The sequence below is a fragment of the Chiroxiphia lanceolata genome, chromosome 17 (genome assembly GCF_009829145.1).
Source record: "Chiroxiphia lanceolata isolate bChiLan1 chromosome 17, bChiLan1.pri, whole genome shotgun sequence".
NCBI lineage: Eukaryota > Metazoa > Chordata > Aves > Passeriformes > Pipridae > Chiroxiphia > Chiroxiphia lanceolata.
Genome location: NC_045653.1, coordinates 2,354,031 through 2,379,363, shown reverse-complemented (window position 1 = coordinate 2,379,363; position 25,333 = coordinate 2,354,031). Strand labels below are relative to the sequence as shown.

At 49.0% G+C, this 25,333-nt stretch overlaps 1 protein-coding gene across 3 annotated transcripts in view; it reads left to right on the top strand.

Annotated features, from left to right (window-relative positions):
• Nucleotides 1-264: 264 nt before the first annotated feature.
• Nucleotides 265-25,333, top strand: part of CBFA2T2 (CBFA2/RUNX1 partner transcriptional co-repressor 2) — a 45,908-nt gene continuing 20,839 nt past the window's right edge. The window contains exons 1-2 of one of the 3 annotated variants that reach the window (XM_032704695.1): nt 265-276; nt 8,388-8,697. Coding sequence is in view for 1 of the 3 variants with exons in the window: in XM_032704693.1 (XP_032560584.1) it covers nt 25,218-25,305 (88 nt within the window). In the remaining 2 variants the exon portion in view is untranslated. Of the gene's footprint in view, nt 277-8,344; nt 8,698-25,172; nt 25,306-25,333 lie in introns of those variants that run through there. The other 2 variants (XM_032704694.1, XM_032704693.1) reach the window with 2 other exon arrangements.

Sequence of the window (25,333 nt, the reverse complement as noted above, 5' to 3'; positions counted from 1 at the left end):
GATGTCTTCTTGTTTTGTGTAATTCTGGAAAGAATATTGGGGTTTTTTGTTTGGGGTTTTTTGGTGTTTTTTTAATAGCCATATGGAAGGAGATGATTTTAAGTCCAAATTTCACAAGGTAGGGCTGTTTAGGCCCAGGGCTCCTGCTTGCTGAAGGCAGTAAATGGAGTCCTCAGCTTGATCTGGGGGTGAGTTCAGGGGGAAGGGTGGATCCTGGCAGGTCCTGGTGCATCCAGCAGCACCACCAGACACCATTATGGTCCCACGTGTGCCCTTGTTGAGAGGGAAGGGCCCACTCCAGTGGGATCGTGGGCTGAGCTTGGCTGTGACTCTTGGAGGAACAGTGTAATGGGAATGACAAGAGAGTTGGACCAGAGGAGAAAAATTCATGTTAGCCGGAATATGGCTTTTCATCCTCTTAAAATTCTTTTGCTTCTTTGAAGTGTGAATCCCAGATGCTGCAAAAGTATTTTTCCAGACGTGGCTGTGCTGTCTTGCTGTGTATTTTCCACCAAATTGCTGAATTACTGTTTTCTTTCTGGTCTTCACTTTTATTTTATTTTTTCTTCATAGCTTTATCTTTTTGTCTGGATGTTTTACATGGCTAAAACTCATTCCTGCCTCTCATACCCATCTGAGAACTCCCCCCTGAGTCAGTGTCCCCACCGAGCTATCACGTAGGACAGGAATGCTGCCTTTTTTTCCAGGAAACTTGTAAATGTGAGTTTCCTGTTAACACGAGCTGTAAATCTGCAAATAGGCTCTGCTTCCGTCAGGAGAGGAAGGTAATAAAATTTCAGGTCCTCATTCACTGTGCCTGCTCCTCCTTGAGCTGCATCCAAGCGCTCCAGAGGCACGGAAGGAAACCTGCTGGTTGCTCTGCACCTCTGGAAATGAGTCCTTCCCTTTATTTTTTTTCCCCCCTTTAGGCACCAAAATATGGATGCAATCCTAATAAAAGCCAGTTGGAGAATCTCAAAACCCCTGATGATTCCAAAAGGATGCTCCACTGCTTGTTTTCTCCTTCCCTTTCCCCCTGCCTCTTCCACCGCAGAGCTGATCTTGTTTTGGGGAGTTAACTCTCATCTACATCCAAACCATTTGGGATAATGAGCTGGCAGCTATTAGGAGACTAGGCTGTGTGTTTTTGGGAGGCTGAGGTATGCTTTATTTCTGGGTAGGTAGCAAGGACAGGTAGCAGACACCTGGGCAGGTGGCTGAGCTTGCTCGGCAGATACTGTGGACTTACAGTGGGTCGGGATGAGTGTGCTGATCTTCAGGATCAGCTGCTGGGAATGCTGGGGAATCTCTGTGCTGTTGGGGAGGGATGGAGACAGGTGAGAGGCTGGGAGGTGGTGGCAGCAGAGTGTGGAGAAGGGAAGCGAAAATAAGGCGAAAAAAGAGGTTAGAAAAGAGATTAAAGGGAAGAAGTAGTTACAGACCATGGAAACAAGGAGCAACAACGGGCAGGATAAAAGGAAGGTCTGGATGGAGGCTGAACTCTCTTAATAAGCATCCCATTAATGAATCGTTTCTCCTGCGGCAGCACCGGGATGTGGACGATATCCAGCCCTCTCCTCCTGACCTCTGCGCTCCCCTCGCTCGCCGCCCGGCTGGTTTTCCCTTGGCTCCCTGCCCCGAGCCAAACCACAGCCTGAGCGAGAGCCCCGGGCAGGATGGAGGCACATGGCAGCGGTGTAAGGGGAGCCTCTCGCAGCCGCCTGTGCCTGGGTGGGCGTGCTGCTTCTTTCGTAAACTAATAGCTCCCAGCAGTGCTACTAAATCAGACTTGGTGGAGCCGGGAGCGGAGCGCTGGAATGCCGGGCCAGGCGCAAAGGGCTGTGCTGGGTTCTTTCTTTTTTTTCTTTTTCCTTTTTTTTTTTTTCACCCTCCCCCCCCTCCCCTTTCCCAAACCCAGCGTTAGGTCCAAAGGGTCAGCGGAAAGCAGGAGAGGGAGCTGGCAAGGATGGGCTGTGCAAAGAGCAATGGTTGAAAAATGAATTTAAAAAGAAAACCAACACCCTAAAAAAGCACGTTTTAAACTGGGGTTGTGGTTCTTTGAGGCTGGAAGGAAGGGAATCGTGTTCAGTGCTAAACCTGCAAAGCCAACAAACTGGGATGCTGCTGGGAAGCCCTCCTTAAAAATCCTGGGCTGGTGGTTTTACTGGGTTTAACGAACAAAACAGCTGAGGATTTTATTTTTTTTTTAAAGCGACTTATGGGCAGGCTGTGGTTTGGATGAGAAATTGGGATATTTTTAATCAAGGTTATTGACAACTAATTAATGAGAAAAGACCCCTCTTGTGGTGGCTGTGTGGTGGGGAGGTAGCACCTTCCTCTCCTGAAGGACCAGGCAAGGAGCAGAGCCCCAGCAGCCCTCAGAGATGAGCAGTCCCAGGGACTGGAGGGGAGAGAAACTTGGGATGAAGTTGGGGGAAAGGCTTCTGTTAAAGGAGCCCAAGATAAAGAAGGAAAAGCCAGAGGCTGTAGCAAGGAAGTCACTGATGGAGGGAAGTGCTGGAAGCAAACGGGGTACATGATGACCCTGCTGTGGGGAAAGGGCTTGGGATCCATCACATGCATTTTCTTGTTCACATTTTGATTGTCCTTTCTGGGACAAGGCCCAAAACACAAGTTCAGCTGAAGAGTCCTGCTTTGATAAGCTTTAAGCTGTGCTTTCTTAACTGTTAAATATCTTCCATATGGGAGGTGGTAGGGAGTACTCGGAGCCCAGAGTAGGCTGTCTGATCTAGGACACAGCTCTCAAGGCCCATTTTCTCACCTGCAAAAGAGAGGATTTCTGCTTCCACAGCTTGTCTGCACCATAAAGAAGTGCTTAAGAGGATGGCCCTGCAAGGACTTGGGCAAAAGCGTCAGATCTAGGCAGGTAATTGGGTTTTCCAAAATTGTAGAGAGGTGCCTGAGAGCTGCAGCAGAGCTCCATCAGCACAGCTTCCCATGCCAGGAATGATCCTGATCGGGGTGTTGGGCACTTAAAGATGAACATCACTGAAATGACAATTGGAGGGGAGTGGATGTGTGTATTTTAACAAATCTCTGTAATCAAACAGCACTGCTATTGATCTGGAAAATACTGTCAAGCTGCAGAGCTGTTGGACTAGAATTAATCCTCTGCAGGCTGGATTTTACTCTCTCCAAATAGGATTACTCATTTTTTCCATATTTTTGTGTTTCGTTTAAATACCCGTGACAGCTACAGAAGCTTGAATTTCTAATCAGAGCAAGGGTGTTAGATTTAGGAATTGGTTTGTTGTTTTGGGGGGAATGTTTTTGGACAGGATGTCAGTTACTGCCTGTTTTTTCTTTACATTATGGTCACAGGAATAAGGCAGAGTCTGCTTAGGTGACATGTGTCCCCCCATCCTTAATGGGTGTCCAGAAGTAAAATTTCAGTAACTTCCTTAAATTGTGCCTAGTTCCTTGTTGCACCATTGTTGCTCTGGGTTTTGATTTTTGGTTGTTTGGTTTGGTTTTGGTTGTTTGTTTTTTTTTCTTTTGCAATGTCTGTCTGTAATTGTTCTGGGTGTAAAATTCTGCCAGCTTAGTTAAGACCAACTTTTAATACCGTTTTTCCCTTCTCTGGGCAGTATTGAAATGGCACAAAAGCCAAACACTGCTTATGTTCACTCCTGAAGGAGGCAATGTAATTAGATTTCCTTGAGGGAGGGAGCCTCTCTGCTCTGGAGATGGGCTGAGAGAGCTGAGGGTGTTCAGCCTGGAAAAGAGAAGGTCCAGGGAGACCTTAGAATCTCTTCCAGTGCCTAAAGGGGCTCCAAGAGGGGCTGGAGAGGAATGTTGAACAAAGGCCTGGAGTGACAGGACAAGGGGGAACGGCTTTAAACTGACAGAAGGCAGCTTAGATGGGATATTGGGAAGAAATTCTTCAGTGTGAAGGTGTTGAGGTTGGATGGGGCTTGGAACAACCTGGTCTAATGGAAGGTGTCCCTGCCCATGGCAGGGAGTGGAATGAGTTTCAAGATCCCTTCCAACCCAAACTGTTCTATGATTCTATGACAAATTAAGCTTGTTAACATAATCTGCCATGTGCTAATTCAAATAATGGATGTATTGAAAAGAGGATGTTTGTTAAATGTGATATATTTGCCAAGAATGGAGAGGTCTAATCTCTGTTTTGGGGGGGGGGGTTTCACGTTTGTCTGCTGAGCTTGAACTCAAGTCAGCCAGTCTCCCCTGCAACCCCACCAGCATCCCTTCAAAGAGAGCAGTCCCTTCTTGGCTCCACTGACTTGTAAGGCATAAAGAAGGCAATAAAATGTTTGACTTTCCTGCCAGACCTGAGCCTGGAGGAGTAGGAGGATCCCAATTGGTTTCCATCAGATTCCAGTTAGCCTGAATTTACGGTTCCTACTGAGCCTGATAAATGGCTTTGGCTGCCTCGGTGCCTTTGGATTTATTTTCCTGTGCGAGGGACAGTGGTCAGCTTGAAAAGGCCAAGGCTTTCCAGGGTTCCCGTGATTTCAAGTGAAGCTTCTTTCCGAGGCAAGAACACAGCAGGCAGAAAATAAAACCGGGGCACATCATGAAATATGTGTGGAATAGCAGAGAAATCAGAAGCAGTTTGGGTCTCTTGTGCTTGCTGTGGCAATGGGCTGTGATAGGCATAAAAATTCCACTGGAAACTGGAAAAATTCTTCAGATTTCCTCGCTTTCCTCAGAAACCACACTGAGCAGCAGGTATCAATAGCTCCCAGTGTTCAAACTTTGTTTGCATCGTTCTTTCCATGGAACGTTCCCAGGAGAAGAAAGCAGAAGCGGATTAGCATGGCGAGCTGGGGAAAGCAGTTTGCCCCGTGTTGCCTGCAGTCCTGCTTCCTTCCACTGTGCTGGTGATGTCTGGGCTACAAAATCTGGTTTAATGTATATTTGGGGAGCAGGGAAGCCTTTTTGTTACAGTGAGGTGCTGCTTGGAGTCAGTGGATAAGTGGACTCTCCATCCCTGGAAGTGTTCAAGGCCATGGGCAGGGGGATGTAACTGGATGAGCTTTAAGGTCCCTTCCAACCCAAACCATTCTGTGACTCTGTGTCTCACTGTCTTCTCTTGGTGAGTTTGCCTCTGCTTTCCACGAGCTCTGTTTGTAAAGGTGGTGGCTGAGCAGGACATGGTTTCTGGGATGCTTTCTGCTGGCTCACTTTGAAGAAACTGGAGCTGCCGTGTTGGTTTTCCTGGAGGGACCAGTTGCAAGTGGTGTGCTTACCTGTGGTTCCATGGATCTGTCTCATTTGAGGGATGGCTCGTGTTTTGGATGAGCTGAGGCACATGGATCATCTGTAAGACACAATCCACGAGCCTTTCAAAGGAGGTTTTGCAATGGCTTCTACTCAGAGCACCCCGGTGATCCCACCTTTAGTTTTTAGGCCTTGAGGGCCCAAAAACACATGTGCATCTTCCTTGTTCTGAGCCAGGAGGTCTGGCATATTCCTGCCTCTCTAGCCAGAAGTGGGGATGTATTCCCCTGGGGATGTTGGGTTTTTGGTTGACATTGGGCTGTGGACACCATGGCAAAGAGTGTGAACCATTTTCGTTAAGGTTTATAAAGCCACATCACTGGAACTGTACTTAAAGTACTCAGAATGGTGTGAGGTATTGACATTTCAAACTACTTTAGGTTGTAAAAATAGGGAAAAGATTTATTTGACCATGGGTTGACAAAGGATAGTTAGAACCCAGCTGTCATAGTTGGGGACCGCTTTTGTTTGTGTGAAGTGAAACGTTACAAGCTGTTCAGGTCCTCAAGTTAAAATATGATTAAAAAAGAAGTTGAGGGAACACCAGGTGCTAGTTACCTATCTCACATAAAGCCCCCAAACCCCAGGCTGTCCTATGTACCTTCTGAGAGGGCTTTCTGTGATGACTTTGACCCAGAGAGCTGCCAGCTGCCAGGCTGCATCTCTTGAGCACCTTTTGTTTGCCATCCAGCATTCACCCCTCTGTCTCACTCAGACCAGAGTCAGCTCTCGAATTCCCTGGCTGCTTTCAGGCTGGTTTGGCGATGTTGGGACGGGGCTGGACAGGGCACAGCCGTGTCTGATGCTGAATGCTTAATGCCTTGAGCACAGGGCTGCATCTGTCTGCCTGGTACCATCTCCACTGGGGACAAAGCTGCAACATGAGCTTGCTTCTTTTAAGACATCAGAGAATCCACATAAGAGCCTGTGCTGTTGGCACGACCCCGGCCGGGGAGGGCTCCTGTTGGGGACCTCCCATTGCGAGGCGCCGGGGAGCCGCTCATGAGATGCGAGTTCCATAGGAAAATAACTTTATTAGTTCTGGTGCTGGTGGAGCTGCTTTGGGTTGTGTCTCCCTTCATTGTCTGTGTAATCTAGAGATGATTTTTCCATCTCAGCTTATGAAATATTGAGAGCTTCAGTATTTTGCGCAACCTCCATCAGAAGTGTCAGAAGCCCCAGCGAGCTGAACTTTCTGCAGTTAAGTGTTTTATTGACTTGCCTTGCCAGCAGCCCCACCAGCAGGGCCTGAGGTGCAGGAAGAAGTGAATGCCTCTTCCCAACCCACTTTGCTGCCTGAGCATCACCTTGTGGGATGCTCTGGGTATCCATGTGCTGATACTTGAATGTTATTCACTTTTTTTTTTCAATTGAAGTGTGTGAAATTGCTGGTCTTGGGTTAAGTTTGGAGGTGGGAGAGTTGCTGTAAACCTGTGCCCCCTCTGCCTGCAGCCAGCCAAGGAATCAGCAGCTTCATGTGCTCCTACAGCAGACCAGAGTCCCTTCCAAAATGCTCCCCCAGTTATCATCCAGCATCCTATGCTGGGAGGCCTGTCTTTTGCAGGAGATCGTGGCCCCTGTGCTCATGCCATGCCTGCTCGTAGAATGCTTTTTAATACTTCCTTTAAAGCACTTTTCTCCCTTTACAGCCTTTTCCCCTCCCAGAGGGACGCAGAGGTACCTTAAACTAATTAGGAATAAGCAGCAGAGAAGCAGGGGCTGAAGGGTTAGGTGGGATGCGGGGGGGCAATACCTCTAGAAGGTTTATGGACCTGGCTTGGCAGTTAGCAGTAGCCTGCCAGAACACTGGGAATTTCATAAAAAGAAGAATTTTCTGTCTGTGAATGAGTAAATATCCTGTCATGCCTACACCAACTATGGAGAATTTGGCACGTGTGATTTCTGGACTTCTGAAAAGTCAGCATCCCTCAGCTTGGGCTCTTAGTTTGCTGCCCTGGGAATGGACAGAGGGAAAGTACAGAGGTCCCTGGTTCTCCAAAAAGTAGCTGGAGGGAGAGGTGGTGTTGCCTGCAAAGATTTGAGAAGGATAGCAAGAGCTGAACCTGCTCAGCTGTGTGGATTGGATTCACAATCCCTGCCGAGATCTTAAAATGTGTCTGTGCACTCTCTGCAAGCAAAACGCAAGTGTAGCTTTGTCCTCCTGGGGTGGTTTTATGGGAGCTGGGAGGAGGATGGTTTTTGGGCAAGAACTGGAGGAGTGGTTGCCCTTTCTCGGGGCAGCACAGCCGGCAGCCAGGGACGCCCATCTGCGTGGCCAGGAGCTGCTGTGTAAATGCGTGTTTGCCCAGCGCCCGGCTCGAGGTGAATGGTGCTGGGCTGATGGGATTAGTCAGGGGCCCCCAGTTAATGTCTGTTGTTCGCACCACACCTCGGGGAGCGGCTATTCAGGATTACCGAGGGGTTCGGAGATGGCAGAGCCGCCACGTCTGTGCATTAATGGGAGGGGGAAATGGTCAAATGTGGCTGTGCCCGGTGGGTTCCTGCCCCGAGCCTCCCTCGCTGCTCCGAGGTCCTGGTGGAGTTTGCTCCCCGTTATAAAGCATTTCGGATTTACATTTTCCTTTAACACTTCCTCTTCGATCCCAGTAATATGTTACACATTTAATTGCCCTTCCTTTGAATTTTCCAGTCTGCGTTTGGTACCCTTGCAACATCAGTATCTTGTTATCTTGTTGTTGCTTCTAATTGCTAACACATGCCAGCTTTTCCAGCGCTGCAAACTCCGGCGCGGGCTTGTTGGAGTGGGGGGAGTTTACAGCGAAGATTTACGTGCGTGGGGAAAACCTTCAGAAAATTAATCCTCTGGTTTACCCAACAGCTTAATCCGGATTTCAAAACCGAGGTCTGAAGGGAGATGTACCCCCGGCGCCGCGTAAGGCAGAGCTGGTTTTTGGGAGGGTGGCAGCGCCCGTGTCGGTCGGCGGAGCCTCTTTTCCTGCCGCCGCTGTCTCGCTGTTATTGCCGGCCATAAACAAATTACGTGTATTTAACAAGTTAATGTCAGGCGGGCTGCGAGGCGCTGGTAGGTGTGTGCCTGGTGACATCAGCTGGCGAGCAGCCTGGCAGCAGCGCGGCACAGGCAGGGAGCAGGCAGGGAGCCGAGGGTGTGTTGCCTCTAAGCTGGGTATTCTGGCAAGGTGGAGAGCTGGTCTGTTTGGCAGGACCTTCCCATCTGGGATCCATCTGTGTTTCCCTGGAATCGGACAGGCGGCTCCAGGCAGTGAGAAATCGCAGATGTGCGGGACCTGACACATGTCCAGCTAATGAAAGGAGAAGGCAGGCTGGGCTCCGGCTGCGCTCGAAGATCACGAGCGGAGGAGGAGGAGGAGGAAGAGCGCTTTTCTTTCTGTTTCAAAGAAACTAGGTGTATTCAACAGCAGCTGGATCCTTGCAACCTCGCCGGTTAGGGTAAGCGATAGCCGGGTTTATTTTTAAACAGCGCTGGGTTAGGCTCAGCTCATCCGGGCGCAGCGGGGGATGCTCGGGGGGGATGCTCAGCCCTTGTGCCGCCGGCAAGGTTTGAGGAGCGACGTGTGTTTTGCCGGCGGGCTGGGGAGACCCTCAACCTTGGGAGCAGGTAGAGGGAGAGGGTGGGAGCGGCGGCGGCCGCAGCGCTTTGCCTGCCTCGCTCCTCTGCAGTGGCTGTGCTGGGGAAAACTTCAATAGCCGAGCGGCTGCAAGCGAGGATTCTGCAGCTGAAAAAACACTAAACTCTCTCTGAGGAGAGCTGCGGTACAGCTTGTTCCGTGTTGCTATGGAATGGTTATTATTTTTTTTTTTTCCTACCCCCCCAACCCCTCCTCCGTGAGCAGAGGGCTGGGATTCAGCGTTTTCTGGGGAAATGGCAAAGCAGGAAGGGTTTTGTGTGTTTTAGCAGAATGTGGTTTTTTTGCTGTGCCCAGCCTCACTCTGGTTTCTGCATACTGGTATTGAAGCTCGGAGAGAGGGGGGGTAAATCTGCAGAGGTGGATTTCTTCCATTGGCTCCCAAATTTCCTTAATTTTCCCCGTGTTTTCAGGGCTTCTCTGCATTGTGGCAGAGGCTGCTCCCTTTTTGTCTTTGCGCTCCTTGAGCAGCAACTGATGCTCCCAGCATCTAAATCTCCTGGATCAATTTTGTGATACCAGCACAGATATATTTTCACGTTGGGCTGCAGACTGCTGTATTTTCTGGTTTTCCGTTGTAATCCCTGGATCCTGTGTATTTAGTTTAAACCTGTCCTTTTCCCCCCTCCCTGTCTTTTGGGAAGGTTCAGCAGTTGAATGCTCCTCCAATCCTCTGTGTAGCTTCTTGTAAAGATACTTCTGTTCCATGTTTGCTGAGCTGCTGCCCCAGGGCGTGCTCCCCAAAATATTACCAGCTTTTTCTCCTTCCTGCAGCACTCAGCTCCCGTGACAATACTCACAGTCCCTTTTATGTGCTGGAGAAATCCTGCCCAGCCACGGGAGATGCACCAAAATCAGCGCTCAAAGTTGGGGGAGCTGAAATGTGGCTGTGCATCGCTTGCTGTCAGGCTGGAAAAAGAGAGAATATTTGCTAGGCTATCTGGTGCAGGATGATTCCCTTTGGTGTTGCTTTGTCCAGGTTAGTTTTTAAGTGTGCCAGATGACAGGGTTTCCCAGGGGAGAGCCTGGCCAGGCTCCCTGGCTGGGTGCATGGGCTGCTACAGCTCTGTGCTCGGCCACTCTGTGGGCCACCCTAAGGTTTTCCTTCTCCTGCAGCATGCAAGCATTTGGGTAGAGGCTTTAAAAATAAAATATATACATATATATATATATATATATATATATATATATATAAAATCTCCTTCTGCAGACACAACAAACATTTCTCATGTGTCCCTTGCTGTCCCCAGAGAGGAGGCAGAAGGAGCATGTACTGCCCAGCGCTCTTCAACTTCAGCGTCTCAAAGTGCACCAGCACAAAGGAGGTAGAGACCCAAAAAGTGTCCAGCAAAGCCAGACAGAGTGTGATGATACCTAAAAGCAAAGGGCCGTGCTCCTCTGCTGCAGCTCTCCTGGAGACTTCCCGAATTTGTGAAGGCAGTGCAGTGTGTTGGAGCATCTGCTCCTGTGGTCTCCTTGCAGGGCTCTGATTAAACCAACGGAAGTTTCACCGGCATCAGGGCAGCGCGTATGGCCATTAAACAACTCATTTGCTGAAGTCTTGCTCAAGCCCTGCAGGAAACTTTGGGGTTTTTTTTCTCAGGTTCCTTCATTTTTGGAAAGGATTTGGGATGCCTGACGAGCTGAGTGCTTAGGTGGGAGAGGTGATTGTATTTTGGGAAAGAGGGGGGCCGGAAACTCGGCAGCCAGTCGTAATAATTTTATAGAAATGGTATAGGACATCCAAGTGAAGACACCTTGTTTTTTCACAGTTGTCTGCTGGATGACATGATTTTCACTATTAATGTGGAAAAGATGTTTAGTCTGATTTTTTTGGAACTACCTGGGCTTCATCTAAATGACTGTGTGTCCTCCTCAGGCAGGGAACCCTACCCCAGCACATCCAGCAGGTAGAGAAACGCACAAATAATGCAAAACTGAGAGACTCCAGTGTAAGAAACAAGGAAAAAGGGGTAAAGCAAAGGCAGTTTGAGCAAATACTGCCAACAGGAAAGTGCAGTTAAGCCAAGAGAAGGATTTGAAAGGTTTGAGGAAGGAGCAGAATTGCTAAAGGCAGGGAGAATAAATCGTTAATCTGAGAACTCTATTACACAGGGAATGCCCCAAGGAAAAGAGCAGAAACTCCATTTAATAGTGAAAAGGCCAAACCAGTGCTGCCAAGTCGGGCTCTGCTCTGCCCAGGGACTGGAGCCACAGCCCCTGCTTACTTCCAAGATGCTGCTATTTTTGCAACTTGCATCTGCTGGTGTTGCAGAGGCTTGTTCAAACCCGCCGGAGCCGAAACGAAGGGAGCTTTTCTCACGTGAACCCTGGGTCAGGCTCTTGGGTTTGGTTTTTCCTTTTGTTTTATTCCTCTTGGTCTTACAGGAGCAGTGTCCCCGAGAGAGAAGGGTTTCTCTTAATGTTGCCTCATCTGTCCTGCCGAGTGTGAGTCCCAGATTATTTTATTGCTGCTTTACAGAGCTTTGTCACGTGTCACCCATGGTGGATTTTGGCTTGTTGAGGTTATCACTGGTTTGACAGGTTTGTGTGGTTTGACTGAGTTTTCAAGGCAACCAACTCTTTGGTCCTCAAACTGACCCATAAATGCAGTAACCACCAGCAGCATTTAGCAGGAGGCAGCTCTCTCCCATGGTTATGGAATGGGATGGGTGAGCCAGGTGGCCTCTTGTTTTTTTCCAGCTCTGTTTTTTTAAGGTTTGGACAAAAAACAAGATTTGTTTGATGGATATGTGTGATGTTTATAGTATAACTGGAGGGCTGAATACAGTGATTTGAGGATTTGGGCATATGCAGCAAATTTAAGGCAATGCTGGCTAGTTCTTACATCTGAGCAGGAGATGGTCGTAATCTGTTGCCTGTTGGGTTTTTTCCCATTATAAGAGCTGGCTTATCCATACTTGTTCTGGGCTGGATTGTAAGCTTGCCTTTATTTAGTGACTATTTCCATATCTGATTGCCTGTTAGGAGCTAGGTATGAAATGTGTTTCGACAGACACTCCAGAGCAGTCCCTGGGGGCAGCGTCACTGCAGGTCTCTGGGAGCCTGTTCAACTTTTATTTTTATGATGGAGACTGTCTTAATTCATGCAGCGTTCAGGGAACGGCTGGAAAAACCTTTGTTTAGAGCAGGAGCAGCAGCCAGGAAGAGCTGGTGAGCGATGATCCCACAGTTAAAGTGCAGCATGGAGAGGCTTGGGTTCAGTGCCTGGGTCTGCAAGCAATTTTCTGAGGCAGGACCTTGACCTTAGCACCGCTTTGTGTGTCAGCAGCTTATGTCCGACAGGACAATAGCGATTTCAGAGGTTTCAAAGCATTTTAAAGTGTAACTATCATGCCTTTTATTGGGCTGGGCAGTGGCATTTTTGTAAGCCAAGCTTAAGGTTTTAGAATAATGCGTATTGAATTTCCTTGGCGCGCTCCTGGCCGCAGGATTCCCGTCTCTCATGGCCACAGCAGGACTTGTGCTGTGGGAGGAGGACAGTCACAGGTGGCCAGAAGACCATCGAGAAGAACCAAGACCTGCAGATGTGCTGCTCGGTTACTCCCTGGTCCTACAGAAACAACAAAACCGGGAGCCAGTTTTCCTTGCAGCAGCAGGACGCCACGACCCGCCGGTGGGATGCTGCTGCGTAACCACCCCTTCCAAAGACATCTCTTTCACCGGAAAACAAACAAACAAACAAAACCAACTGAGAAAGCCCCAAAAGCATTGAGAGGAGGAGGAGGAGGAGGAGGAAGGCCATGCTGCAGCCCCGGAACAGCTCAAACCTGTTGCTGCCCGGCGGGCGGTGGATGCGAGCGGGGCCGGTGCGGCTCGGGATGGTGCCGGGGGGAGCGGGGCATTGTGCGGGAACAGATGTGCGGGGCGCTGCCGCCGCGTGCCGGCTCGGAGCCGCTGCTCCCAGCGCCAGGTGCAGCCATTGTTCCCGCTGGTCCCTATTCAGCCGCCCTCGGCTGCCGCTCCGCGCCCGCTCCCGCATTGTTCCTCCAGGAAATTAGCATTAAAAACCCATCCGAAACCCCCACGTCCCTCAACTGCAGGTGACTGTTATTGGCCCCAGCTGCCACCCTTGTGCTTGATTACTTCCATATGGGGTTGTGGCAAGGAGTAGGATCCACTTATTGATTTTTTTTTTAAAATTTTTTTCTTTTTAATATATTTTTTCCCCCTTTTTTATTCCCCCCCCACACCCCACACAGACACTTCAGCTCTTGCAAGGAACAAAACCCTGAAATCTGTTAAGCCCCCGATAGGCTTCAGTTGCTGTTACAACTGGGATGAACATTTTACAGGCAAAGCTAATTACACCCTCCCTCTGCCTTCTTCCTTTCTTCATACCCCACCCCATAAATGTAAAATAACCAGAGGGCGATTGGTAGTAAATTAAATCTTTGCAGTGTCCTCAGAGGAGGTTTCCTTGCTAGCAGGAAGAAGTCTGCCAGGCTTTAGATGTTTGGGGTTGTTTTTTTTTTTTTACTAGAAAATAGGAAACTGGCATGTTGCTGTGGCACACCTATTAAAGGGACACACAGATCCCAACCTGCGTCTGGATAGAAAAGGAAAAAATAATTGAACAAGTGGGCTGTTAATTTCTGAGTGTTGTCAGCTGTTGAGAGGAGCCAGAGAGAAACTGGGTGCCAACTGAGGCTACAAAATTCTAGGAACAATGTGATTTTGCTCCTGGTGTGATTTATCTGCAGGGCAGCAGGTTCCATGAAACCCCAAAATATTTTGTGGGGTACTCTGGCAGAGTGCCATGGAGCAGCCTGGGTTTGCCTCGAGGCGAGAAATGCTGCAGTTGGTAAGAGGAGAGAGGGAGAGAAGCATCTCCTGGTGCCCTACCTAGGACTTGGAAATGAACCTGCCCCGCAGAGGCACGGAGCATCTCCGGGGAGGAGAGGTGGGTCATGTCCCATGACGTGGGGACCAGCCCACACAGCCCTGACCTACTTTGTGCCAGCAGGGATGGAGGAGAGTGGCACTGGGCAGAGCCTCCCTCCGTGCTCCTGCCCAAACAGCTTGGGTGGCAAAGCCCTGTGCGGGTCTGGAGGGCGCGTGGTCGCAGCACATGACTCTGTGGAGAAACGTTGTGCTTCTCTTGTGGAACACTGGGCCTCCCAGAATGAGTTTGGGTATGGTGATGAGGGTTGTTCTGGTGGCTCCTGACAGAGGAGCTTGTGTGGGGGGATGATGGTCCTTGGAGCTACTTGACCGAGGTGTTGCCTGCTGCTGAAGGTGAAGCCCATCAAAGCCCCCCAAGCCTCAGCTGTTACAGCTTGTGAGGCTGTTCCACAGGGAATCAGTGGATTTGGTGTCTTAGCATTCCTGGTGGTGCCTCAGCAGCCACTTCCATGGGATCTGTCTTGTTCCTGCTGGTGGTGCACTGGGAAGTCCCAGGCAGCACCTGCTGAGAGCTGCAGGGCACTGTGGTGTGACAGGGGTGCTGCACTGTGGTACAGATACACATAAGCAAACCTCTAGGTAGAAATGACCCTAGATGTGCTCATCTATCCTCAGAGCGAGACATGGCAGACACAGTCAAAATGGAAATGACTTTTTATTCAACCTTTGGGCAAAGTCCCTCTGGCTGGTCTGGAAGTAGGCACTGAAGTGAGTCTTTGCTCAGGTCTTTGGGGTTGGCTGGGGTTGACCTCTGTGTTGTGAATGTGAACTCACAGATGGGGAATGGACTTGTCCTGAGACTGTCTCTCAGCATGGGTCCTTTGGCATTTGCCAGGTTGGCCCCTCCCGTGAGCTCCCTCCTCTCTTTTACAGGTGGGACCTGCCAGTGTGGTTTGTGAGGATTTAGAGTAAAAACTCTGGTTGCTGTCTGAGAAGATGTGTTTAGCTGAAGTACTTGGCTTATTTACTGCACACACTTCCTTCCTGATACAGAGCTCTCCTGGCTTGGCTGCCCAGCGTGGACCAACCAGATCTTCCTGGGAAGTATCCGTGCAGGTGCCGCCGTGAAGGTTGTGCACTTCTCAAAAGGTCTGGTTCTTAGGGGTGCTCTGCAGTGTGGGGAGAGCCACAGGTCAGTCGGGTCAGAAGGTGGATGAAGGTAGCAAGGCAACCTAATGGAATATCTCGAGCGATTTTCCTCAGACTTGGTTTAGACCCTTCAAAGTCAAATCTCAAACTTAGGGGGTTTCTTCTCCCTAATTAAATTAACAGGCCATATGGTGTTTACTGTGAGCGCCTGCAATATGGAAGGAGCTACCTCCTGGATCACTTTCTTTTTTCAAAAGCTGCTGCTTTACCTGATGTCACTGTTCTGAAATGTTCTTTTCAGCAGCGGGCGCAAGGGGTTATTTCTGCCACCTCACTGCTGTTGGTGTCACCTTCTGATCCCGGGGCTGAGCTGTATCATAACCTGTTTCTGCAGCCTTCTTTGTCTTTTCCTGGCTTTTGGAATGTCATTTTGCTGCTTAGTGGGGAGTGTGCACAGGTCAGGGCTTTTTTTTGATGCTTTTTCACATGCAGATAATGATTCTTGTTCTTGTGTTTGAGGAGCATAGAAAACAACTCGGGGTGAGTGTTTTTGGGGGGCAGTGGTATTTTTTCTAGCGACTACTACTGATTTTTTTTCTTTGAGGGTAATGTGACCATCTCAGGAACGTGTGAAACTGAAAGTTTTGTAGAGTTTTGTTCTTTATTACTGGGCTATTTTTAAAGAAAGAAGTTACTTCGCATGTGCTGCTTTTATCTTCACATGAAATCTGGAGGAGGAAATTAAGACCTCGAGGAAGAAAACCATTGGTTTATTATCAGACCCCTGCATTTAACTGAACAGGAAATAGGGTGTGAATCTCTAAACCTGTAAGAGAAATCAAGGAATGGAAAGTGTCAGATTTTGCTGTCTGTTTTGAGCTGCTCTCACTCCTTTAGCTGGGTTTTTTGGTAAGCAGCGTTCTTGTGAGTGGACTTGCTGTGAACTCATCCTGTACCTCTCCAATGATGTAACTTAACCTTTCTCTGCGATTTTTTAACTTGTTGATGCATCTTTTCTTTAGGGGCTTGGTGACCCTTCGTCTTCAACCAGGCTCAGCTTGTTCTGGGGTGTCTGAGCTCCCAGGAACAGATCCATTTGTGTCCTCTGAAAACACCCTGCCACATTAGCATATTCCTGTAACGTATGCTCAAAGGGTGTTTCTTTGCAGAGAAGCCTCTCTAAAGATAGCATCGTGAAGTTCTGTGTTGTCAACCAGGGACACTTGATCTAAAAAACAACATTTGATACACAGACAAGGTTTGCAAGTGCCATCTGGATTCTAGGAGATGAGCTAGGTTGTCTCTGTTTTGCATACACTCACCAGGAAAAAAAAGTGGGTGCAGGCAGATTAATTCTTTAGGATAACCTGAGCAGAGCTGTTCAGTCCACACGAATGTCCTCAGTGACATGGGACACCAGTGTAATCCCACACCACTGGGTATCATGTGCCTGTGGACCTGCTTAAGGTGCTGGAAATAATTCTGTAGTTTAGTGGTATATTATTGAAACCTGGGTGGAATCAATTTAAATTCTCCGGGGCCAGAAATACTTTAATCTCTTTATCAAGCAAACTGCAAGGCAGAACCTGCAAATGGTGCAAAGCCCCGCAGAAGTGGGCATCTTTTGAGGGAGGTGGGATGCAGAGAACGCAGATGTCTTTGTCTGGCTTCAGTTCTGTGTGGTGGAGAGTCTGTCCCCAAACCCACGCCAGCACTGGGAGAAGCCTGAACACCGTGAACATCCAATGTAGTCCTGGGCTGAGCAGCAAACTCAGCGTCCACATCTTCCCAGGGACATGTAGCTTATAAAATGTATTTTCCTTCAGGGTCTATTTCTTGATTTTTCTAGTTATCCTCTCGTATGCAAATCTAATTTGCCTAATGGGCTGGTGAGTGTAATTGGAAGGCAGCCTGCACTTACACGATAGTGAAAAGTCTCACCTGTGCCCAAGCACAGATGGGGCTCTGCCTCACTGCTGCATCATTAGAGGAAATTTATAGGCACTGTGTCACAAGCTTTGCTGTGACCAGAGGAGGAAAACAGCAGTTTCAGACAAACTTGGGGCTTTGCTGGGGTTTTTTGTTCCCTGGTCTTGCAGTTTTGGTGGTCGAGCTTTTTGGTTAACATAATTTTTGTCTTTCCCGTGTGCTCCACTTAATGGGGAGCAGGTTAATGCGAGTTACTGGTAACAAGCTGAGGACAACCCTAAGAATGACGAGTTGGAAAAGTCTTGTCTGTGCTATGTTGCAGTGGGATGGTTTGAAAGCAAGCACAGCAGCAGCTGAGCCAGCCTTCACTCTGCGGTCCCTGTGGATCACTGGATCTCCAGAGCTTATCCATGGAAAATCTCCAGCTCCACTGCCCACAAGAGGGAGGGGAGGGAGGCACAGCAGAGACCATTGCTGCTGTGTGTCCATCTCTGCTGGGGTTGTTCACTGAACAGACCAAGAAGCTGTGGCTGCCCCGTCCCTGGAAGTGTCCAAGGCCAGGTTGGACAGGGCTTGGAGCAACCTGGTCTAGTGGAAGGTGTCCCTGCCCATGGCAGGGGGTTGGAATGAGATGAGTTTTAAGGTCCCTTCCAGCCCAAACTGGTGATTCTAAGCAGTGAGCTTTAACATCTGTCCTCTCTGTGCTGGCCTGTGGTGCTACAGGTGTGTAGAGGCCCATCTGCATCATCGGGCTCTTACACCCCTCCAAACCCCACCCTAAATGTGTTCCTCCTGTGCTTCCAGCCCTGTGGGATGGTGGAAAACTTTCCACATGCCGGTCAGATTTGGGGAGAAGAGGAAGAGCAATTTGTGTAGTGGTGTGAGAAGCATTTTTAAGAGGCAGAATTGTTGTCTTGGCAGGGCTCCTGTGTGTGCCATCGATCGGGAGGGACTGTGAGCTGGGCAGCAGTTAATGCACTTAGCGCCCAAGTGAATGAAGTGTGCTCTCCACAGAGCTGTTGGGAGTTATGGAGGGATTAGTGAGCCTTGGCTGCCTCAGGAGCATTGACAGGGCAGTGAGACGGGTGTTGGTGTGTGCAGCACTGCCAGCACAGTGCCAGGGCTGATGTGGGAAAGCCACTGTGGCTGTGGGGTGAGGGACACTTGTCACAGAATCCCAGGATGTGTCAGATTGGAAGGGACCACACTGGGGCATCTGGTCCCTGCTCCAGCAGGGTTACCCCAGAGCACACAGCACAGGATTGTGTCCAGAGGGTTCTGGAATGTCTCCAGTGAGGAGACTCCACACCCTCTCTGGTCTCTGTTCAGAGCTCAGTCACTGCTCAGCAAAGAGGTTCTTCCTCATGTCCAGCTGGAGCTTCCTGGGCATCAGTTCCTGCCCGTTCCTCCTGTGCCATTGCTGGGCCCCCCCAGCAGAGCCTGGTCCATCCTCTGCCCCCTCCCTGCAGGCACTGACAGACATGGATTGGGTCCCCTCTGGCACTTGTAGGAAGTTGTAAATAATGGAGATGGAAGGGACTTCCTAAATCTTTTCCAAGTTTCTCCTTGATTTCTTGGATGAGCTGCCCAGTTTTGGGTAAAGTCTGGTGGAACTCTGGCCCTGGAGCTGGCTGGCAGTGAGGGAGCTCCTGCTCTGCAGCCTCCATCCAGAGAAGGGAGACTTCCTGTTGGACTCTGCTTTATATTTGGAAAAGAGACCAAATGATATGACTTCAGGGACCCAAGGGGGATGTTTTTCTGTATCCTTCCTTGATTGCTTCATGCTGGGATTGTGGTAGAACTTGGTTAGTGGTTTGTTTTGCGTTGGATTTAGTTTTTGTTTTGTTTTTGCAAAAATGACCATTGTTTTCATCTAAACTGGCCCTTCTGCCTGGGAGCTTCTGGACTGCTTCCTTCTCCAGATGGTCAGGACTTGTACCTGTTCTGTGCTTAACAAACAGTTTTGGGGGTTTTTTTCTCTAGTTTAATTTAGGCTTTTCTAATAGTTTTGGGTGTCCTTGGTGTTATTTGTGCTTCTCTGTGGTCATACTGGCTGTTATGGATTAAATGTGGGTTTTTGTCTTGAGATTTTCTCACTTCTTTAAGAAATGACCTTGCTTTTTTTTAATTGACATTATTTACAGTTACTGGTAGTGGTGCTTTGGGTCTGCCTTGTATGCAGAGACTTTTTTATCCCAGTTCCTGTATTACTCACTTTGAGTACTCTTTGCTCACTGAATACCTTCACCCACAGACCCCAGATCTGCTGGTTCTCATTAGCTCCAGATCCCCTTGTGCTCAGCAGCATTCATGATGCTCTTGAGAAATCCAGATTTGCTCAGTATTGGATATTTTTCAAGGTCAGTGGTGGTTTTCAAGGTTGATTTATAGTGGTGGGAACCAAATCATCAAGCAGCAGAGCTTGGAGGATGGAGGACCGTGAGAGGGATGTATCTTAAATAGTTGTTTTAAAGCTTCTGACTTAAACCTCCTCTATACATCTTTGATAACCACGTTTTAAGTTTTTAATATTCAGTTACTGGATAACTTAGAGGAATTTGTGGTTGGTTTGAAATCATGCTTTATTTTAAAAGATTTAATGATTTTCAGGCTGTTCCCCTTTTCCTTGCATTGTCTGAACTTCTGAGGTGCTCTGGGCTGGCTCTGCCCTACGTGGGATTCCTGGGTGTGTCTGCTCACCTCTGGGTCAGGTGGAGCAGTGCAGGGAATGAGGACCTGTCCGAGTCATGGACAATATCCATGTTTGTTGTTCCCAGCGAGGCAGGTGAGGCAGGATCACTGTGAAGGTCCAGTCTGATCTCAAGGATACCCAGGAAAAAGGACAAGCTTGCACAGACAAGGGCTGTCTCTGCTGAAGGAGACTTGTGTTTTCCTCTTGCTGCTGTGACTGAAGGATTTCTGGGTTCTCTGATGACACAAAACTTCAGTGAACCTTGCTGTCCTCCTAACAATCTGTGGGAGCTTCTGTACAGACAAACAACCCTTACATATCCCTGTAGGAACTGGTGCTGTGTGTGGCCAAACGGATTCCCAGCAGCAAAAAGGGAGCAGAGGGGCAGGGGTGGGCAGGACCCAAAGTCCCAGGAGCTGTGGGGTTGGGGTCTGAGCTCTCCTGGCACTGCAGCACGGGCATCACAACATCCTCAGCTGCTTGGGGTTAAAAATGCATTAGGAGGTGCAGTGGACTCTGCTTGATGTGATGCTTTTCTCTCAAACTCCTGAAGTGGTTGCCCCTGGAAGGGGATTCATCCTGCAGTGAGCAGAGTAGGATGCTGGTGGGAAGCCTTGAAGGAAAGGGGCTCACAGTGCTGACCCAGAGTCGGCATCTTTCTCAGCATCTTCTGAAAGTTTCCTCCTCTTCCACAACTTTACTTTTCCTACTGAAACTAAGAGCTGGGATGTAGAACACCAGGCGGTGAAAAAGAAGGGTGGCTCGCTCGGTGTCTCAGAACAAACCATCGCTGCTGGTTTTCCCCAGCTCCCAGGGCTGCACCAGGCTCACAGCGTGGGTGCTGCAGGACAGGACCCAGCGAACATCCCCTGGGCAGGGCGTCTGCTGGGGAAGCCATGGGAATGCTGGGCCTGCAGTGCTCACCTGGATGTTTTGGAGGGGGGCAGTGCTGCAGTGTTGGAGCTGTGGCCTCGCTGTGTGTGCAGCTCCAGCGATGCTGCAGCGCTGCTCCGGCTGGAACGTGCCCTTTGCAGATTGCCCTTCGCTCAACTCTTTTCTTAAAGTAAGGCAGTGAGGAGGCTCGGGGTCCCAGGCTCTCAGATGGAGTTAGTGGGGTGGTGGTGAGATGAATTTGTGGCTTAAATCTCTTCTGCCAAGGTCTTGCTGGTGCATTTGAAGCAGCAAGCGCTGCTCGTGCACCTCTAACTGCAGCATCCGTACGAGAGGCTTGTGCAGGAGAAGCTGCACAGCAGCCAGATTCCTCTGGGAATGCTTCCCTTGGGTGAGACAACCCTGTAGCCTCCCCGAGGCTCCTCCAGAACCTCTCCTGTGACCAGAGAAGCCCAGCAAGGGCTGCAGTGCTGGTGGCCCCATGCTGGCTCCTCCATGGGGAGCTGTGGTGGTGGCCTGGGTTTCCTGGGTCATTCCTAGGAGCCTGGCCAGCAGCTCCGCATTTCCAAAGCCCCTTTAAGTGAGTGGATGCATTCCTATTACCTTTCTGAGCTGTGGAGAGCCCCTTGGAGCTAATTAGTAATTAGAGGATGCCAATTAACCACAGCTCCCCAGGCTCTACCACCGCTTTGCTGGTACTGCTGGGTTGAAGAGAGAGGGAACAAAATGGAGCCCAGTGGGAATGTGTTTCATCTGGAGAGCAGGAGAAGGGTGGAGCTGCTTGTTAAATGGCCAGCAATCCAAGTTTTAAAAGGATTTATGAGGGCTAGATAAAATCATGTCCTGAAGGCTGTCTCGAAGCCTCTGTTAAGGTGGAAAATGCTTTCTACAGTTAAAGCTTGTTTTGCTGTGTTTTCCCTCTTTTGGACCTCCCAAAATTTTACAGGTACAAAAGTTCCAGCCTTATTTACTCTATGGTGTTTAGCCTAGGCAGGATGGAAAGCAGATTTCCACTCCCAAAATTACAGTGCTCAGTTGTTCTGTATAACCTGTGGGTTGTATGCCTGCCCACCTTTGGGAATGTGGTCCTTAAACTGTGACAGAGTTTAAGGAATGTCAGTAAGTTTGGTGCTGGCATTGCCAGGGGAGGCTTGGTCATTCTGCCACGAGTTTCTCACTTGTTGGATCACTTCTTACTCTCTGGTGTAAACTTGGTGTTCACTCTCTGGACCCTAGAGGGGCAACTGGCCCCATCCATGGCCTTCCTGCTCTGGGCAGGGAGCAATTTCCAACCTTTTAGGGGTAACCCCTTAAAGCCAACTTTTTAAATTACTTTTCCTATCTAAAAAGTAGCTGAGATGGTAAAAGTGCTGCACTGCTTTCATTTTATTTTGGTTTTAATTCATATAAGCACGATTAACTCAATTCTTGCTTTCACCACGGACAGAATTTACTGTTAAGAGAAACTCAAGCTCTTTTTTTTTTTTTGCCCTGACTTATCGTTTCTCCATATGTGGGAGCCCCACAAAATAACCATTAAATAAAAAAAAATAATCTTTGATACCAGACTGCTGCTCCAAGTCTTTCTCCATGGTATCCCTTTGTACGTGTTGTGTCTGGGCTCCGCCGGACTCGGGAGCCATTTATCTTCCTGGTGTTTTCTTCCCTGCGGCAAATGAGACACAGATGTTCCCATCTGGAAAGTTTGCTCCCGCCACCGTCGCTTCGCTCGGAGTTGGAGGCTTTTGGAGAGCAGTGCAGCAGGCTGAGACTTTTTAAGAACTAATTTTTCCCCGTGATTGTGATAATTGCCTGTTTGATATCTGTAACTGCTTTCGTTTTTCATTCGGAGTGCTTTAACCCAGAAAGTAAATAGTGCGGAGGAGTAAATATTTCTTAATATTGTTACAGGAGTGGGTGATTTAAAAAAAAAAAAACAAAACCCACAACATTGAATGGAACAATGAATTAATGAAAAAATACCAAAAATACTTCAGCAGTAACCAGGCAAATGAATTAGTTAGCATCTCTGGCTTTGCTGAATAACTGCCTTGTCCTGGGTTAAAATCCCAGCCAAAGGGGGCTGAGCAGCCAGAGGGGTGGTTTGGGGAGGGAGGATCACTCCCCTCAATCCCCAAAATGCTTCCCACTTTAAAATTGCAAGGCTGGCCACGTTGTAGGCTTTGATTTCCAGGAATATATTCTGCTGGGCTATATTCCAGGAGTATATCCCTCCCTTCAGGGTGGCTGTCCGTGATGGGGGCAGAGCAAGTGGTTGGTGAGGATGAGGAGGGTTCTGTGCCCTGGGGCATCCATCACAGGCTCCCTGGCAGAGCTCACTGCATCCCTTTGAGACAGTGATGAGCAAAAGCTGCTGCCATGGACATCAAGGGATGAACTGGGGTCCCCAAAACTTCTTTGGATGGATGCTAGTGGTGCAGGAAGGGAATGACTGCGGCATTTTGGTTCGAGAAGCAACAGCTCCCAGGTGGCTGCTGCACCGTGTGTGAATGGTTTTTAGAGTGTCTTTCATGGTCTGAGTAACTATTCCCTGGCTCCTTCCTGGAAAAGAGAGCAGGAGAGTGGGGGATACCACACCAAGGTGGCTTGTGTTCTTGTAGAAGCAAGATGACCAGAATAGGGGCACTTGATGTGCACCCTGCTCTGGGGGCTGTTGGGTGTGAGAGTTTGTGGGATGAATCCTGCATCCACAGGTTTGCACCGCTGGCCCTGGTACAAATCCATGGCCCAAGAGGAAAGCAGAGCTAAGGAGGCAGGAATGTCATGCAGGTGGGTTTGTGCCGATGTGTCCAACACAGCCAAGGCACGGGCAGAACTGGGGCTCCATCCGTGTTGTCTGGGTGGGAACTGCTCCCGAGTCCAACCTGTGCTACTGATGAGTTTGTAGAGCCAGGCACGTTAATAGGATTTCATAAAAACCACTGAAGGGCAAGATGGATAAAGATCTGCAGTCTGCCTTCAGGAATAAATTATTAATCTTATTTCCCTTATTAACTGCTTTCTGGACTGGTTGTGAACGATAACATACTTTGCTCTTTCAAGTTCTTCTGAGTTTCACGTTGAATTGAGATTTAAAGTGAAACAGCTGTGTGTGGGAGAGGACTAGATGGCAATGGAGATACAAGCGTTTATTTTTGATTTATAAAATGCCTCTCCCAGGCTCAGCAGCTCCCTCCTGTGTGATGCAAGGCTCTCCTGCGAGGGGCCGAGCCCTCTCCACTCCCACAGCATCTTACAGCTCAGGAGCCGAGATGTGCTACAAACCCAAGCTGAACAGGCTAAAAATAGTCTGATCACATTTGGGGGAGGAAGTATCAGCACAGTTAACATAAGTTACCCGCTGCAACAGATGCTGTAGTATCATCTTGGCCAGCTCAGTGTGGAGGGAGAAGGATGGAGAAGGACCTTGTTGGACCAGCCCTTGCTGGTGACCTGTTTATGCAACTTTATCCTATTTCTGGTTGTAAATTATCATTTATTGACTGGAGCAGAGGGAAACCTGTATAACCCCCCCTACATGCAAATAAATGTCAATATTTGTATAGAAATGTCATCTTGACTGCAAACCTCCAAGTGTCTCACTCTCTTCCAAATTGGGATGGACCCAATCATCCTTTTTTTCCCTAAGGCTGCTGTATTGGCTGCCTTGTTGCTGATGCTTATCTTCAGTCTTCCCCCTCCATCACTTTTTGATGTGGTGATGCTGCAAAAAGATAAAATATTGGCTCTTTCCTTGATGATGTGGTTTCAGTTTGGGCTCGGGGGAAGCTGTCTGGAAGCAGGTGAGGGAGGGACTGCAGTGGAGAAGCAGTAAATGGCATCTTCTGGAAGCCTGAGTAATGATACCCTTGCTTTGCATGTAGATCACCTCTCATCTGTGTGCCTTGGAGAACTGCAAAGGTGCTCTACAGATGGCTTAGAGCCGTCAAGGGGAGGGAAAGGCAACCTTGGAGCACAGGAAAGATGTTAATAAAATTTAAATGTAATTCTTCCCATTTCTCAGTTCCTAAATGTGAAAAATATTAGCTTGGTGGAGACTGAAAACAGATGGTGAGCAGTTGGAGCAGATAAGCATGTTATTCAAAATAAACATTCGCCAAAGCTGGGGAGGTGGCGAACCATATTTCATTTCACCCTATTTACATTATCAGGTCAGGTTACACTGATGCTGCCTCTCGTTTGCATTCAGACTGTCAACAGGGAGCCCTGTGAGGAGCCAACTGCAGCCCGTCCTTCTCGGAGGGGACGTGTCGGGGCTGCAGTGGGTGCGTTGGGGCCCTTTCCCTGGCTTTTCTCCAGGGGATCTGTTGAGCTGGTTATGGAATTGTAGTTTGGGTCAGAAGGGACCTTTAAAGGTCAGCCAGTCCAGCCCCCCCTGCCATGTGCAAAGAGCTGTCCTAGGATATAGGCAGGGTCCTGCCGGCCACTGAGGTCTGTCCTTCCTTGGTTTCCCTCTTTCCTCCCTGTCTGTTTAGCCAAGCTTGGCCTTGCTTTGTCATAAACCAGGGAGTCTGCTCCATGTGAACAGTAGGGGAAAGAAGCCTCTGGTTCCAGGGGGTGTTACTAGAAAATGTCCATCTTGCTGACGTGTAGGTGATGTATAATTCATGCCTCTAGTCCAAGTGGTCATCTGAGGTGGTAGGGCCGGTGGAAAGAGAGGTGTGGCTGGAGCGTGGGTTATCTCCCTTGTTTTGATGAATGTTTTGGGATGGGCTGAATTGCCCTTGCAGGATTCTGTCTGTCCCTTGGCTCCAGAACAAGCTCAGACCTGACTCATGGGTGACCAGAGGATTTCTCCTGCTGGATTTAACCTTGGTTGCTGTTACTGGGACAGTTCTCCAGTCCCTTGCTCTCAAGAGGCAGGTATGAATTTGGGGCTTCTAATTTTTTG